The 16,919-nt window shown below is 43.5% G+C and overlaps 1 protein-coding gene across 7 annotated transcripts in view; it reads left to right on the top strand.

Annotated features, from left to right (window-relative positions):
- The window catches only part of NCOA1 (nuclear receptor coactivator 1), a 589,360-nt gene that overhangs the window by 527,214 nt on the left and 45,227 nt on the right, over window positions 1-16,919 (top strand). For all 7 annotated transcript variants that reach the window (XM_073624852.1, XM_073624854.1, XM_073624856.1 and 4 more), the window contains one exon: window positions 3,808-3,967. In XM_073624852.1, the coding sequence (XP_073480953.1) occupies window positions 3,808-3,967 (160 nt within the window). The remainder of the gene's footprint in view (window positions 1-3,807; window positions 3,968-16,919) is intronic.

Below are 16,919 nucleotides of genomic sequence, written 5' to 3'. Positions count from 1 at the left end.
GCAATAAGCGTATATTGATTGGTTTGCGCAAAAGTTATAGCGTCTACAAAATAGGGGATAGTTTATGGCATTTTTATTATAATTTTTTTTTCTTTACTAGTAATGGCGGCGATCTGCAATTTTTATCTGGACTGTGACATTATGGCGTACACCTTCGGACAATTTTGACACATTTTTGGGACCATTGGCATTTATACAGCGATCAGTGCTATAAAAATGCATTGATTACTGTAAAAATGTCACTGGCAGTGAAGGGATTAACACTAAGGCGCAATCAAGGGGTTAATTGTGTTCCCTGCTGGGTGATTCTAACTGAAGGGGGAGGGGACTGACTAGAGGAAGTGACAGGATCGTGGTTCCTAGCTAATAGGAACACACGATCTGTCACTCCTCTCAGAACAGAACACGGATTTGTGTGTTTACACACACACTTCCGTGTTCTGTCCCTCGTGCGCGCGATCGCTCGTGGCCGGTGGTAATCGCGACCGTCGACCACGAGCATCGGCAACCGCGACTGCTATCCCGATCCCGTGAGCCGACGTATAGCTATGACGTCATAGTATGTATGAACCGTCATAGTATAATGACCGCGGCTGGTCGGCAAGCGGTTATACTCATTATTTAAAGCTGAAGTTGAATCTGCTTATTTTTTGCCTCCCCTGCTTCCTCCGCCCTCATCAACATGCTAATAGAATTATTAAATAAAACCTTTCCATACCTTTTTTAGAGCCAGTAATCACTGAGTCTCCCAGCTTCTCTGTGCAGTGCAGAAAGATCATGGCTGGTGGGAGGGGTCATGTCAGGGCACTGTACACATCCTCCATGGTACACTTTTGGCATGGCCCTACCTTACCTCCCACTCCTGATTACCCCCTCCCCCCTTTCCCATTCTGGTAATCACTGCTGCCTACGGCTTTGCCAGGGTGGCCTTTGGTCATGACCCCCAGAAATTCTTCTCCGCGCACCAGTGACATACTGGGATTGTCTCCCTTTAATGACTTTATTTCCTGACGGCTCCATGTCAGAACAGCTGGGTATGCCCCCCCCCCCATGCTTCCAGGACCTTAACTTATAAATTTGAGCCCACCTGCAGCCTCTGTTTTCCTCTTTTTTTCCTCCTTCAATCACCCTGTGGTACCTCTCACTGAAAACTGCTTTCCTGGTGGCAATTGGACCAGCCAGAAGAGAGTCGGTATTATCAGGCCTTGGGGTTTAGCGAACCCATACTCACGTTCTTTCCGGACAGGTTGGTACTTATGCCAATGCTCAAATTTGTGCCTGAAGTGATCTGAGTCCATATCACTGTCAGAAACCACGAATAAGACTGAGACAGAAGTACAGTTGAATCACACTTGTTTTATAATAGAAAAAAAAGGTAAACAGAGTAAATGTAGTCAAAACATAGCCAGAGTTCAGGAACCAGAAGGGATAGTCAGACAAGCCAAAACATCAGGGAGCCAGAAGGAATGCCAGCCAAGCAAGTCTTAAACAGGAACGCAGGAGAGCGTCTCTAGAGATGTGACCAAGGCGAAGGCAGAGATCATCTGGACTGGACGGCTTAAGTAGGCAGGACTGACGAGCAGGATCATCAACAGGTCACTGTGGAGAGATAGGAGCTGGCAATTAGCAGTTGAGCGGCCAGCTTACAGAAGGAAGGGCTGGGCCCAGCCCTGACAATCACACAGGAGGTTGCCTTTCCTAAGTTCCTTTTGGGGAGTACCCAAGAAGTTAGCCCATTGGATGTGGGAGAAGCTTTAAAATGTTATATCAAGGCGACTTCTGGCATCAGGAAGTCGAAGCATCTGTTTGTCATTCCAGGTGGAATGCATAATGATTTCACGGCTTCCAACAAGATTATTCCCTCTTGGTTGGTGAATCTCACCTCCTTGGCCTAAGAGTTGAAAGGGTTGGCTGTGCCAGGGAAATCAAGGCACTCTTCACTAGAAGGGTCTTGACCTTGAGAGTGGCAGCAGGCCGAGTGTCCCAGAGAAGATCTTTGACTCCTAGAGTCAGAGGCATGATGGGATTTGTAGTTTCACCACAGCTGGAGTGCCAAGGTTGCCTACCCCTGCCATACAGCTTGGTAAGAGTAGCTACAGAAAGCAGGTGGGCTCAAATTTATGAGTTAAGGTCCTGGAAGCATGGGGAGTGGGGCCTATACCCATCTGTGCTGTCATGGAGCTAGTCAGAAAAGGAAAATTATGGTAAGTATCTGTCATTCAATTTTCTGGGGTTTTTTTAGAATGCAAATTTGGGGGAGAATCCTTTTGGCTCATTATCGTCAATTACTGTAGGTTGGGAAAAGCCCCATCCTTGATGGGGATTCTTCTGAGATTGTGATCCCCAACTCATCATGAGCTCTATATCATGGCGTCTGCACATACAAGAGAACAAACAGGAAGCCAGTCATTGGGGTTGATTTGCTAAAAATGGGGAGTACAAAATCTGATGCAGCTGTGCATGGTAGCCAATCAGCTTCTAATTTCAGCTTGTTCAATGAAGCGTTGAAAAAAAACCTGAAATGTGATTGGTTTCTACGCAGAGCTACACCAAATTTTGCACTTTCCAGTGTTAGTAAATCAAGCCCCATCCTTTCAACAGGAGTGTTAAGGAAATTGATCAGGTTTTTGCATATAGAAATATAATTATGGCTTCAGACAATTTAAGTGAAGTTTTGAACATGAGATAAAATACAGAAATCGTGACAACTTTCTAAGGGAATATTAACATATTAGTATGTTGAATACTGTAATGATTTCAAGAAACTAATGTATAAACTGTATGGCCTACTTATGTTTTTAATAGTTACCTTGATCATTAATATCTTGTAATAATATAGTTCATCTTTATAAAAAACATTTGTTCATGCAATGGACATTGGTTGGATGCTTTAGTCAAAATCCCTTGTTTTTTCTGGAGAGTTAGAATATGTTTAGGGATTACGGCACCTTAAGACTGTAAAATTGATTTGGCTACATTCAACCCCTCTTTTTCTCGTTCTAAATCTTCTCATTTTTTTTTTTTTTTGTCTGTTTTTTTATTCCTGTGAAAAAGATAAAATAATGAATACAAATGGGCTGTTCTTTCGCAGAAAGACTAGTCCAGGATAGTTGAAAGGATATCCCCAAACCCTCAGGAGCCATTTTACGTCTATCAAACATTTCACAAACCACCAAATCTCACCCTAATTGCACTTGCTCCATTAACTCATTCGAAATGTATCATATGCATAGGGGTTGATTTACTAAAACTGGAGAGTGTACAATCTGGTGCAGCTGTGCATGGTAGCCAATCAGCTTCCAGGGTTTTTTTTTTTTTTTTGTCAAAGCTTAATTGAACAAGCTGAAATTAGAAGCCGATTGGCTACCATGCAGAGCTTGACCAGATTTTGCACTCTCCAGTTTTTGTAAATCAACCCTATAGTATATATGATAGCATAAAATAATGAATAATTAAATGATGGCAAACTAATGTAGGAGAAAAACATGTCATATAGGAAAAGATATTCAATAATGTCACCTAGGATTTAAAAGTGGCATGTTGCGCAGTAATAGGTTTTACGGTTTTAAGAATAAGGTAGGTAGTGGAGGAAAAGGCAAAGTAGGAGGGGGAAACAAGAAAGGAAGAGAGTAGGAGAAGAGTTAGGAAAAAAAAGAGGGGGGGGGGTAGGGCATGGACCTCTCAATTTAAATTAGATGTAGCTAAAAATTAGATAGTCGAAAGTGATGAATCAAAGCCTTGTGGGCCACAAAACGTCACCACGCCATTCATATGTTTCAATCATTTCTGTTTTTTGTTTTCCTGTAGTTCACAGAGGAGTTTGAACAGCTGGAACAGTTGTTACCATCTCAGCTACCTGGGTTCGGATCATCTGATCGGACAGAAACTGGTTTACCAATGAAGTCAGAGCTCTTACCTGCATCTCTACAGACTGGCACCGTGGCCAGGACACCCTCTGGGCTGAACAGTATGTATACCTTGTTGCCAAAGAATCAGTACAAACCTTAAACTAATATTTTGTAATTAGGACTTTTTGTGATTTACAATTTCTGGGGGGGATGAAAGATTGGGGAGGAATTAGAACCTCAATTTTTATTGCTATCTTGGACTCTTTTTGGGAAAGATGAGAGAGACACTTTTTTCCAAACTATTTTTGCATAGAGTGTTGGGAAAGATGTTCTGCTGGAGAGACCTCATGTGACCACTAGGACAGGATGTGACCACAAATCCAGCAACAGACATCTGATGGATGTTCCAACCCTACGCCTTATACCTTCTTCTTTGTGTGGCCAACGAGTCAGGCCAACCTAAAAGTAATATTTAAGTTTTAGGACTTTTTATGGTTTACATTGTTTTTAGATTGGGTAAGAGTCAGAACCTCAATTTTTATTGTGGTCTTGGTCTCTGTTGGGAAATTTGCCTCGTTGTAGAGACCTCAGGTGACCATTGGGACAGGATGTGACCACAAATCCAGCAGAACCCTTCCCCGCTTTTTTGAAAACATTTTTGCATAGAGTGGGGTTAGAACCTCAATTTGTATTGCTGTCTAGGGCTCTGTTGGGAAAGATGTCCTGTTGGAGACCTCAGGTGACCACTGGGACAGGATGTGACCACAAATCCAGCAGCAGACATCTGATGAATGTTCTAAGCCTACCCCATATAGTATATACTGTATTTATTGGCGTATAACACTCACTTTTTCACCATGAAAATCGGGTGCAAATAGCGTGTGCGTGTTATACGCCAATACTTCAATTTTAGCTGCCTCTGAGGGGACAGGGAGGGGGGCGGGATGAGCGCCATCAGATTACATACAGTGAGAATCTCCTGTTTACTTGGCAGCCTCTGTAATAGAAAGTCCCATCTCCTGTGCCGCCATTGGACCACTGTTCTGTCTATCATAGGAGATTCTCACTGTATGTAATCTGTCGGCGCTTGTCCCACCCCCCTCCCTGTCCCCTCTAGGCTGCAGATGGGCATCTATCAGACTGCACTGATGGCAGTGGTGAAGCTGCTGCATTGATGGCAATGGTGAGGCTGCATTGATGTAGACTAATGAGGCTGCATTGATGGCACTTGTGAGGCTGCAGATGGGCACTGACCCTTATTTTGCTTCAAAGCTCCTTATTAAAAATTTTTGTTTTTTTCCTGAAACTTCCCTCTTAAAATGAATGTGCGTGTTATACGCCTGTGCGTGTTATACGCCGATAAATACGGTATATTGTTTTTAGTGTGTCAAACCTGAAAGTAATGTTTTAGGACTTTTTATGGTTTATATATTTTTTTTTATAGAGTGGGTAAGAGTTAGAAACTCTATTTTTATTGCCGTACTGGACTCTGGGATAGATATCCTGTTGGAGATACCTCAAGTGATCATTTGAACAGGATGTGACCACCAATCTAGCAGCATACATATGATGGATGTTCTAACCCTTCCCTGATTTTTTTTTCGAAAACATTTTTGCATAGAGCAGGGAGGAGTTAGAACCTCCACTTTTTTTGCCATCTTGGTCTCTGTTGGGAAAAATGTCCTGTTGGAGAGATCTCAGGTGACCACTGGGACAGGATGTGACCACAAATCCAGCAGTAGACATCTAAAGCATGTTCTAACCCTCCCTTGCTGTGTCAAAAAACATTTTATTGCTTCTGTTTTAAATGTGCAGCTATGCCAAAGTGAATGACTATGGAATTGTCCATGTGATTATGAGGCTAGTGGTGGAGCCAGGTCATAAGCTCCATGCTTCATTGTCTTATTTTGACTGAATTTCTAGACGGTGAGTTTTCCATCTATTGAGACCACTCTGTAAAAAAGAAAGGACAGAGCGGATAACATTACAGCTTTCAAAGGAAAAACAACTCCTCTTGCAGCCTTGTCTTCACTCTCAAGGTTTATTTAATACATGTTGGTCCTCATAAATCTCCCCCTTTCCACCATGATCTACAGACTATAGGGTCTGTTGTTCTATCTCGCATTGATTTGTCTGAGTGACCTGCTAAGAGGCCTGAACATTAATACTAATTTTGTCCTGACTTTGGAGGACAAGGCTGATGGATGACCCAGATGGGAGGTGGATGCTGCTGATATATGATATTGACTGAGCCGAAGGCTGCGCTCTTTTTCACCCTTCTAGTCACTGCTTCGTCTCCCTATGGGTCATAACTCTCCAGCACAACATGGAGATATTTACTGTCTGTTTTTGTTCGAGGTCCTTGCTCTGCAGTTTACTGGTATTGCCATTACTCAGCCGCTGGACATAGAGTGAGTTATGGAAACCACACTAAACAAACCAAAAGTACATTCCCTTTACTGGGTTTTTGGCAAAGAGACATTTTTGTAAAGTCTTCACCGAAGACCATTTTGTAAGTTTGCTTACTGCTCCTTATTTTCCTAGTAATTGAAAAGGTTCTGCAAGAAGTTGATGGTCTTGGTTTTTACCTTAAACTAGCTGTGTTATAGATCAACCTGTGCAGGGGACAGTTCATGTAAGAGTTTGCTTGGGTTATTGAAGATGGGGTAAGAGTCCTCCAGATTTGTGTAGAGGCCAATGCAAGATGCCAGATGGTACCAAAAGTAATTTGGAGCCTAGTCTCTAATGCCCCATTCCAGGCACATAAGGATGGGGCAATTGCCAATGTATCCCCTAATTTACCAGAATGGACTGTAAAGATGAGGATGATATTAGTAAATATTAAGAGGAAATGCCAGGGAAAGAAATGGGTATTCTGAGATACAACTTTGTGTATGCCCCTCCCATTTAAAGTGTAAGTAAACCCTCCTATCGTTTTCAGCCAAGGAAGCTGCCATCTTTGCCTCTGTTTAATCTACAACTGCCATGATGCTGCACATGTGATCAGTTATGACACCAGCCATTGGATGGTTTGACAGTTTGGTTGAGAGCACAACCAATGGGAGTGTTACATTTTCGGCACGTGCCGTAAATGAAGCTGTTTTATGGATGAGTTTACTTCCGCTTTAACCTATGACCTCTGGACAATCATTTTGAGGTCAAAAGGGGGCAACTCTCTGCTTGCCCCACCTACAAGAAGCTATAATAGCTTTCCACATCATCATGGGGCAAGTTCCTGTGCTCCTTTACTTCAGTGAAGGCCAAGGACTTGCAGGGATGGTCCGATCAGAGGTGGCTTTTTCAAAAAAAGTCTTTAAAACTTCAAAAAAGCCTTACTTCAATCCTGTTTCATTTAATTCCCTTCTTCCAGTAGAAGGGACCCATGATTAGAAGTTCTTCTCTTTGCTATCTGCTGCTCAGGCAACCGGTATAACATCTGCCCCCCATTGTGCAAGGCTTTAGAACCCTGTGATGACCATAGGACCAGGAAGTGACATGAGCATGTTTGTTCCTTCTTGGAAATGAGCTTTGTGCATGTGGTTAAGCCTGTAGGCAGGTGCAACTATTTTCTCCACTGCAAGTGGCTCGTCAGCAGCAGCAATGTAGATGGGGGAGGAAGTCAAGAGGAACCTACTTCCTCTATGGTTTCCTCAGTCGCAGGGAGGCAGTTATCCGATTGGATGCTGAAACCCCATGTGACTTTGGTGGCCATCTTGGGTCTTGCAGAATCTATTTAAGACTCTGGCTCCCGGGTTTGCCACACATTTTGCAAGGGGCTAGTGTAGGGTCAGGTCACCTGTTTGACAGGGACAGTAAAAGGAGAAGGTTCCAGAGGAGTAGGGAAAGTGCAGGGACCATGCCAACCCTCTGGAAAGCCTCCCCTTTGGGTACAGACTGGCCAGGTCGCATTCTTCTCCTCGTGGCAGACACTTTTGGCATCTTCAAGTCTCCAGTCTACTGTCCCATCACTGTTGCAACTTGTAAGTGTTCCTGTCAGGATGCCTCCCCGACGGGCCTGTGTGTACTGCTGAACTTTGGCTAAAATGTATTCCTGTTACTATACTCGGACTCCACGAGGTTTCTGCCCACCACATCACACTGCCCCTACCCACAAGCGAATAAACTGCGCCCCATTCTCCTCTTCTGCAGGATATATAGAAGTACATCTGTAGGTGTGCCATACAGTTCCTTCCTCTAATTGGTAGCTTCCAGCTATCAGTTAGAGAGAATCACGCTACAGCATGTGCAAAACTTTTCCGTCTATTAGGGCTTATTGGGGTCATCAAGGACCGAAGCCAGAATATGTGTGTTTGCAATGCCAGTAGAATTGGAGATAATCAAGGCATCCTGAACTGAATTTCTTTAATGCCCTTTTAACTTTTTCCTACATCTGGTTTTCGGCGGCCCAGTTCCTCTTTTATAATATCAAGCTGCGCTCTTATTCTCTGCAGGGAAAAGTAAATTCTTCCCATCACATTGCCGAGATTCTAAATTTATTAAAAAAAAGAAAAATGAATGTTACTTACTGTACATTCTAATTTGTTTTCAGAAATTCGATGCAGTCATATCCTGGTTTTCAGTCTTAAATAAACAAACATCAGGACTTGCGGAGGCTGAAATGTTATACAGAGTTACAGAAATTAGCAGTCAAAGGAGCAATCGTGTATGGAAGGCAAATATTTTCAGAGGACATCGTAATGGTCTTCTGTGCAGTGTTTATCACAGGCCGGCGTCAAAGGAAGATTTGATTACTGCTATAGACCAAAAGGACGCTGGAGATTTAAGTCATCGGCTTGTACAATTCTTTGCTGTGCGCAGTTTATGTCTAGCAACGCTGCCAGCTTCTTCTGAGCTGGTAGTCCGCCTCTTGTTAGATGTTCAGGATAAAAATGGCTGCCTTAGGTTTGAATTAGTAGTGATAGAGGTTCAGGTTAAAGGATGGCGGCCTTAAAGTAACAGTGAAGACAACATTTTTTTTTTTTAAGTTTTAGGTAGAGTGAAGAAGGATTAGAACAGTTGCCAGGTTTTTATTGCTGTCTGTTAGTGAGACTAACCTCTCCATTTGTTCTGTTATCATCAAAAATATAAGAAAATCCCAAAGTTTGTGTGATCACCAGAACAGGAATAGATGGGACATCTTCCATTAGGGACCCTAGTTCTGGTGACTACCAGGGTTTACTTTGGAAGGATTACCTTTCACTTCCTGTTGTGGAAGTCTAGGGAAATCTTCCCAATAGAAGACAGATGGCAATAAAAAGACCTGATGAGCTATAAGCCTCCCTTACTGATGCCTTTAGTTCTTCTTTAAGTTTTGTTTGATGGTCTGTCTTATGATAGCAGTTGTAGTTAAAAAATAGCTGCCTTAAATTTGAATGGGTGGTCTGACTTTTGTTAGAAGTCCATTTTACAGAATGGCTATCTTTGGTTTTAATTGATAGTCCTTCTTGTGCTGAGACATTCAGGTTACAAATTTGCTGTCTTGCATTTGACTTAGTGGTCCACTTTGCGTTAGCAGTTCAAATTGCAAATTGACCGTCTTAGGTTTGCCCTTCTTAATGGACCACTAATGGTTTGCGTGCCCCAAACACACATGCCCATGTGTACGAGGCCCAACCTGACATTGTCTAAAAAAGCCCATCCTTACTTTGTGTGTCAGGAAGACATTAAACTAACCCAAAAACCCTCTTGAGGACATGCATCATTAAATTCATCTCTGTAATGACCATCCTCCTAAAAAGGGGACGTGAGTGGTCAACTCTCTCTTCAGCCCTTAGGCTCTTCTAAGCCTAAGGGCTGAAGGTCTTCAGATGAGTGGTTAGCCTCGACCAAAGTTCAGGTCCAATCCCTTCACCCTATGCCAAAGTAGACAACCCAGATTCCACTCCATGATTTCCTGATATTAAGGGTGACATCTCCTTCACTCCCACTTGGTACACCCAAGTTAGATATCTATAGTTGACTGCTAGAGTCCTCTGCCATAAGCTATTCTCTTAACCCTTTTGATGTTTCTATGAACTTTTTTGTAAAACTGTTGATACATCTATCCCAGCCTTTTTCAGCCAAGGGGGCCTTTTAGGTTCTTCAGGGTTGCCTTGGCCAAATGCCTAAAATGTTCTGCAAATTACCCAAAAACTGCCCATAAGCTAGCAAGTGGCTTATCTTGCTTATTCCTCCTGTGTGGGTCCCAGAATAAAAAAAGAACCGGGTTATTCTGCTTGGTGAATGCATTGCCCCCCCCCCCAACACTTTGATAAAGGAGTCTCCATGCATTTTCTGGGTGTGAAATTTTCTTGCTTGGTCATTGAAGGGTTAATATATGTGATATGAAAATCTTAACTGGTGGGAATAAGCAGGGAGGAATGTCAGAAGAATTTTAGGCAAGTTTTTTCATGCTCGGAAGGGTAGAGAAAGTTTTGGGCTTCTTCCAAATTCAGCGCAACCTGCAGAAACACTAAACAGTTTTATCTCATTTATTTTTATAAAGCGTCTTAAAGGGGAGCGTCTGTGTTGCCTGTACCAACCAATGCAGCTGTTAAAATGGTGCGGGTTGTTATTGGCTACAGGAGGTTACTTTAAGATGCTTTTTATTTTTTAAACCTTTATATCTGAAGGTTATGTAAATCTGATATATATTTTTCGGGAAGCATCATGTCTCGCTGTATGGTTTCCTTAACCACCTCAATACTGACGTGTTTCACCCCCTTCCTGTCCAAGACATTTTTGGGTGGTAGTTTGACTGACAATCACTTGGTCATGCAACACTCTACCCAATCTTTTATCATTTTTAGGGATGGATACAGCTTTCTTTTGGTGGTATAACCTCTAAGTAAGGAAAAAAGATTAAACATATTAAAAAAAACGTACTGTTAAAATAAAAATGCCAGGACAGTACAAACACCCCAAAACGACCCATTTTTTTTTTTTGGAAAGTAGACACCCCGAGTCTTATTTTGTGCCTCAGTTTTGAAAAAGAGGAAATGTGTGTTTTAATAGCAGTTAAAGAGGTACTTCATCATACCCAGGGCTTTTTTTCAGCAGGAACGCGGGGGATCACAGTTCTGGCACCTCCAGTACTCAATGTATGTAATAGCAGGGGGTTCAGGGTCTATTGATGCTAGCTGCTGGGGGGATTTATTGTCACTAGAGGGGATCTATTTTTGCGGGCGGATCTATTATTGCTAAGGAGGTCTATTGTTGCTGGTGGGGGATCTACTGTTGCTAGTAGTGGATCTTATGTTGCTGGGGGGTCAGTTGTTGCTGGAAGAGATCTATGGGGGTCAGTTGTTGCTGGGGGGGGTCTACTGGTGCAGGCTGCAGGGAGATCTGTTGTTGCTGGGGGAGGGGGTATTTTGTTGCTAATGGTCCATTGTTGCTGGGGGGATCTATTGTTGGTGGCTTCATGGGATCTTTTCTTGTTATCATTAAATAATTCCATAAAAATTACTTAGTACCACAATTGTTACTTGGTTCTGTATTCTCTAAAAGGGGCAGCGTTGGGTGTTGGGTAGGGGGTGGAACCAAGGAATGGTGTAGGAGGTGGAAACAAAGGGTGACATGGAAAGGGGGCGTTCCTGCACATATTGTCTGAGAAAAAAAGCCCTGATCATACCTAAGTAAAATAAAATTTAAATACCCCATAATATACTAGATATAAAAATGTACTTACCGGTCCATAGAGTCTAGCGTTGACTTCCTTGCAGCTAAGGTTCACCTGTCATTGGTCAGCTTTTTGGCCACAATCTTGAAAGTCCTCTTCCTGGTTTTCCACCCCACACATGTGGCCAATGCAGCCAATTCAATGCATGCGCAAAACTGCGTTGTGTCTGCAATACTTCATCTCCCTGTCTCCTGGGATGTGTGATACGGACATCCCTAGGACGCAGCAGATAGGCGATCAACCTCATCCTCCCTTAGTCAAGGAATCCAAAAGTAGAGGGTGGAGGAGGGAAAAAGAGGAGAGAAAGTGAAATATATGAATGAAGGTGTGCGTAGCCATTAAAAGTCACCAACTAAAGTCAAGTGCAAGTCTTCCTTTTATCAGTGGAAAAAAAGTTCCCTGGAGGACAAAATAGTATTGCGCTTAAATTTTATTGTGTGCAATGGCTAGATGTCATGGACAACCTATAGAAGCAGGACATTTTCACCAAAAGACTATGGTCCTTGTGTACATCTGATTTATAATGTTGTATATACACTTTCTTCTCTAATGGGGGCGTACACACGGGCGGACTTTTCGACCGGACTGGTCCGACGGACTTTCCGACGGACTTTCGACGGACTTTCCGACGGACTTCCGACTGACTTTTTAACAAACGGACTTGCCTACACACGATCACACCAAAGTCCGACGGATTCGTACGTGATGACGTACACCGGACTAAAATAAGGAAGTTCATAGCCAGTAGCCAATAGCTGCCCTAGCGTGGGTTTTTGTCCGTCGGACTAGCATACAGACGAGCGGATTTCTGGGTCCGGCGGAGTTACAACGTAAAGATTTGATGCATGATCCAAATCTAAAGTCTGTCAGATTTTCGACTGGAAAAGTCAGCTGAAGGTCCGATGAAGCCCACACATGATCGGATTGTCCGCCGGACTCGGTCCGTCAGACCAGTCCAGTCGAAAAGTCCGACCGTGTCTACGCCGCTTGAGAATCAGACATGGGGATGTTTCCACTAACTCGTCAAGGTGATGGGGAACTTCAGAAATATTGCAGGATGATAGGCAGGAGGGAAGATTTGCCAGTGCTATTCGTGCGGACAGCTCTGACAGGTTCAAGGCACAGAGTCACTCTGACTGGCTCTTTACATTTTCACTGCCAGTACAACTGCTTGAGGGTTCCACCAGGGGGCGCTTGTGACTGGATGATAATGCAGGAGTACAATTGAGAGACAGTTGTCACCCCATAGAGGCAGGATTCCTGGATGTTAAATCGATAAATTTTCAATGATGGAGTTTGATCTACTTTTTTTAATCAGGGCAGGTTGCTTCAGGATTTTTTGTCTTTTCCTCCTAATTACAAGTACTTTCTTTGCTAATTTGCACTGGTTTGTTCATCAAGATCACATTCTCTTTTTTTTTTATCATTTGTCAGCTAAATTACTACCAAGCTTGCGTATTTCTGTAAAGTGCAGAACTCGGCGAGTTTTAGAAAAATCCCCTGGTGAATTTCTGCATTGCTTTGCATAAAATGGAATTTTCCGCATCAAGGGCCATCTCGGCCTGTCTGGAGCCCATGTCTATTCATGGCGCTCTTTTCATGACTGTCTTAAGCATTGGGGCATTCTGACCAGCCTTACGGTTGGTTTTCTTTAGAAAACAACCACAGCCTGAGCAGAAAAGCCTTCTCTTCTGCCAACATGTTGCAGAGAAGGTCTCTTTGGGGAAGCATTGATCTATCTGCAGACCCCGCCTCTAAATATGCAGGGTCCACCCACTCAATGACTGGATCCCTGCAATTAGTGCCTTTCTGAGTTACGGTGCAGTAACTCAAATAAGGCTCATGCCGTGATCCCTGAACGCGGCCTAGGATACAGTATCGGCAGACAGTAGGGCCGCAGATCATTTCAGAGTGGGGGGGGGAGTTCAGCCTCGGGCACCTAAAGGAAAATAATTAGACCGCATGCACGGTGCAGCAAAATTGGCTAACAATGTGAGGGGCTTAAAACTTCAGTCTACTCACTCCACATATGGCACAGTCCTCGTAGCTAAAAAATTTTATTGAACTACTGCGCTACAATCAGTAATCGAACAGGGGTTAGGAGTGGATAATGCACAAAGCACGGGGGTCAGGAGTGTGTAATGCACTGGTAGAGATCCCCTTCCCCCAGTACAAATCACCCCCAGTAAAGATTTTCCCCCAATACAGCTCCTTCCTAGTATAGATCTCCCCCATCTCCCAAATACAGTTCCTCCTCCCCATTAAAGATCCCCCCCATTGATGTTAATCCTCAATATAGTTACCCCCAGTACAGATCTTTTCTCCTCCCCCCAGTAGAGATCCCCCCCCCCCAGTAAATATTTCTCCCCAGTACAGGTCCTTCCCACTACAGATCTCCCCAATAGTACAGATTTCCATCCTCCCCAATACAGTTCCTCCTCCCCATTAAAGTTTCCCCCCCATTGATGTTCCTCCTCAATATAGTTACCCCCAGTACAGATCTCCTTCTCTCCTTCCCCCCAGTACAGACCCCCCCCCCCCAGTAAATATTTCTCCCCAGTACAGGTCCTTCCCACTACAGATATCCCCAATAGTACAGATTTCCATCCTCCCCAATACAGTTCCTCCTCCCCATTAAAGTTTCCCCCCCATTGATGTTCCTCCTCAATATAGTTACCCCCAGTACAGATCTCCTTCTCTCCTTCCCCCCAGTACAGACCCCCCCCCCCCAGTAAATATTTCTCCCCAGTACAGGTCCTTCCCACTACAGATATCCCCAATAGTACAGATTTCCATCCTCCCCAATACAGTTCCTCCTGCCCATTAAAGTTTCCCCCCCATTGATGTTCCTCCTCAATATAGTTACCCCCAGTACAGATCTCCTTCTCTCCTTCCCCCCAGTACAGACCCCCCCCCAGTAAATATTTCTCCCCAGTACAGGTCCTTCCCACTACAGATATCCCCAATAGTACAGATTTCCATCCTCCCCAATACAGTTCTTCCTCCCCAGTAAAGATCTCCCCCCAGTGCAGTTACCCCTCAATATAGCTCCCACCGGTACATTACCCCCCCCCCTGATCCCCCATGAATATTTCCCCCAATACAGCTCCTTCCTACTACAAATCTCCCCCTAGTACAAATTCCCATCCCCCAATACAGTTCCTCCCCCACCCGGTAAAGAACTTTCTCCAGTGCAGTTCCCCTTGCATATAACTTCCCCAAGTATAGATCTCCCCCCCTTCCTGTAAAGATCTCTCCAGTACAGATATCCCCCTCCCCATGAAATCGACCCAACAGACCACTGAGACCAGGCATTTAAAAGCGGACTGGTGACTCAGGTGTGACCTGTGACCAGAAGCTAGGAGGAGCTTAAAGAGGAACTGCAGTCTGCTCACATAATTTGTAATAAAAACATCTTTGCCATTCTGAAGCTTCCCTCCAACCAAGTTGCATATTATTTTTTAAATTCTGTGATTCTGTACTTTCCAAATATGCTGCAGAAATCTCCCTCCACTAAGTCTGGCTGCAGCCATTTTAACTGTGGGCAGCTGAAGCTGCTGCCTGTTCAATTCCTGGATTTACACAGACACACAGAGGCACAGCTCCAGCTCTGCAGCTCTCATTGGTCCTCTTATGACTCACCCCACCCCCACCCTTCCTGGCAAACTCTGACCAGAGTGAGACAGATTTATGCATGATGTCATAAACCTAGGCTAATGACCAGATAAGAAACAGGAAGTGGGCTGTTTAAGGTATTTACTGGCATAAAAAAAAATGTTACTATGCAAAGTTAAAACAACAAGGGTAGACGACTTAATAGATAGAAAGATGAAACAATTACTGAAGGTCCGCTTTAAGAGAGCCTCCCTTCCTCTGATTTGCCGCTGCCTGTCTTTGAGATCTGACAGGTAGCAGAAGTAGCAGCTGCAGTGCTTCTGGGGCACAGCAATTGTCAGCAGTCACTCTGGGGGGTTGCTCTGGGGTTTTGGACCCCCCTATCCCACCTCTTATCTACACTCCTCCTGGTCAAACGGCTTAGATGTGGGACTGTCCTGGTAAATAAAGGACCATTTGCTTTATGCAAGGGAGAAGTTAGTTAGTCCTGCCAGCATGCTGTTTTAACCAACACAAATATGGGGGGGGGAGAGAATATACCAATTCCAAGCAGAAAAGAGAAGCCAGTAAAAATCAAGCCCAGAACCCCAGTGCTGCAAGGCAGTGCGAAGCATAGTGCTGCCCCGTGGGCCTTGTATCTCTTCCGATGTACCTTGTTACTTGGCATCTAAATAAAGAGAGGATCAGATGTCCATAAATGTAGACACTTCCTGACCCGTGTTTCATTACTGTGCCAGGTCTGTGATCTCTGTAACAACCAAAGTATTCATTGTGAAAAAAAGTTCTTTGTAAATAAAAAAACTTCTCCATATCTCGCTCCGATTTCCAACCTGTCTATTTTTTCTATGAATAAAAGACGTTTGATCCATTCCTAACCACAAAGAAAATCTTACCCCCAAGGAAATTTCTGCACCACTAAAAAGAACACCATGAGAAATGCATTCGGTATCCAAGTCGGAAAACATTCATCTTAAGCAGTATATACTAATGCAAATAGCACACAAATATAGATTAAAAGCTATAGACACATAAAATCAACCGCCAGTCTGCAAATACAAAGGGAACATCAACATGAGTCCCAAGCTGAAATGACGGGGGTCATGTATACTGGAAACAACCAATGTGAGCTATGAAATAATTACAAAGCAATACAATTGAAATCTGTAGACTTTTTATAATAATGTATTAATATTAGACTGATAGCCTTGAATCTGAAAAAAAAAAAAAAAAAAAAGAACCATACAACTAGTCAAATGGTAACTCCTGGGTGGATGCAACATGGCCTGACTTGGTGAAAGCACAAGCATGCCCCATGCATATCATGGTCCCAGCCACTTCATTCTCGTTATAGTGAAACAAAAATAAGCTGCAGGACTTGTGTTTTATAGATGGAACAGTAAAGATGTACAGTATTTTCTTGTTTTTTTTCTATAGTTTCTTAACTATTTTCTAGCTTCCTAATGACCACAATTTGGAGAAAACTGGCACAGCCACTATAAGACCAAAAGTATGAGGATCCCCTCCAAATGATGGGGTTCAGGTCCAGTAAAGGATTTTTTTTTTTAATACTACATCATACAAAGACACTGTAGATAATTATGTGATTGCAATCTTGTGGTTATAGTTTGAGGAAGACCCTTTTCTGTTCCAGCATGACTGTGCCCCCATGTATAACACCAACTCCATGAAGACATGGTTTAACCAGATTGGTGTGGAGGAACTCAAGAGACTTGACCTGAACCCTTGTTCCCAGCCAGATTTTCTTAATCAGCTTCAGTACCCGACCTCACAATGCTCTT

This window comes from Aquarana catesbeiana, linkage group LG04 (assembly GCF_042186555.1).
Source record: "Aquarana catesbeiana isolate 2022-GZ linkage group LG04, ASM4218655v1, whole genome shotgun sequence".
Classification (NCBI taxonomy): domain Eukaryota; kingdom Metazoa; phylum Chordata; class Amphibia; order Anura; family Ranidae; genus Aquarana; species Aquarana catesbeiana.
The sequence above is the reverse complement of the archived record's forward strand: the minus strand, read 5'-3'. Positions and strand labels throughout refer to the sequence as shown.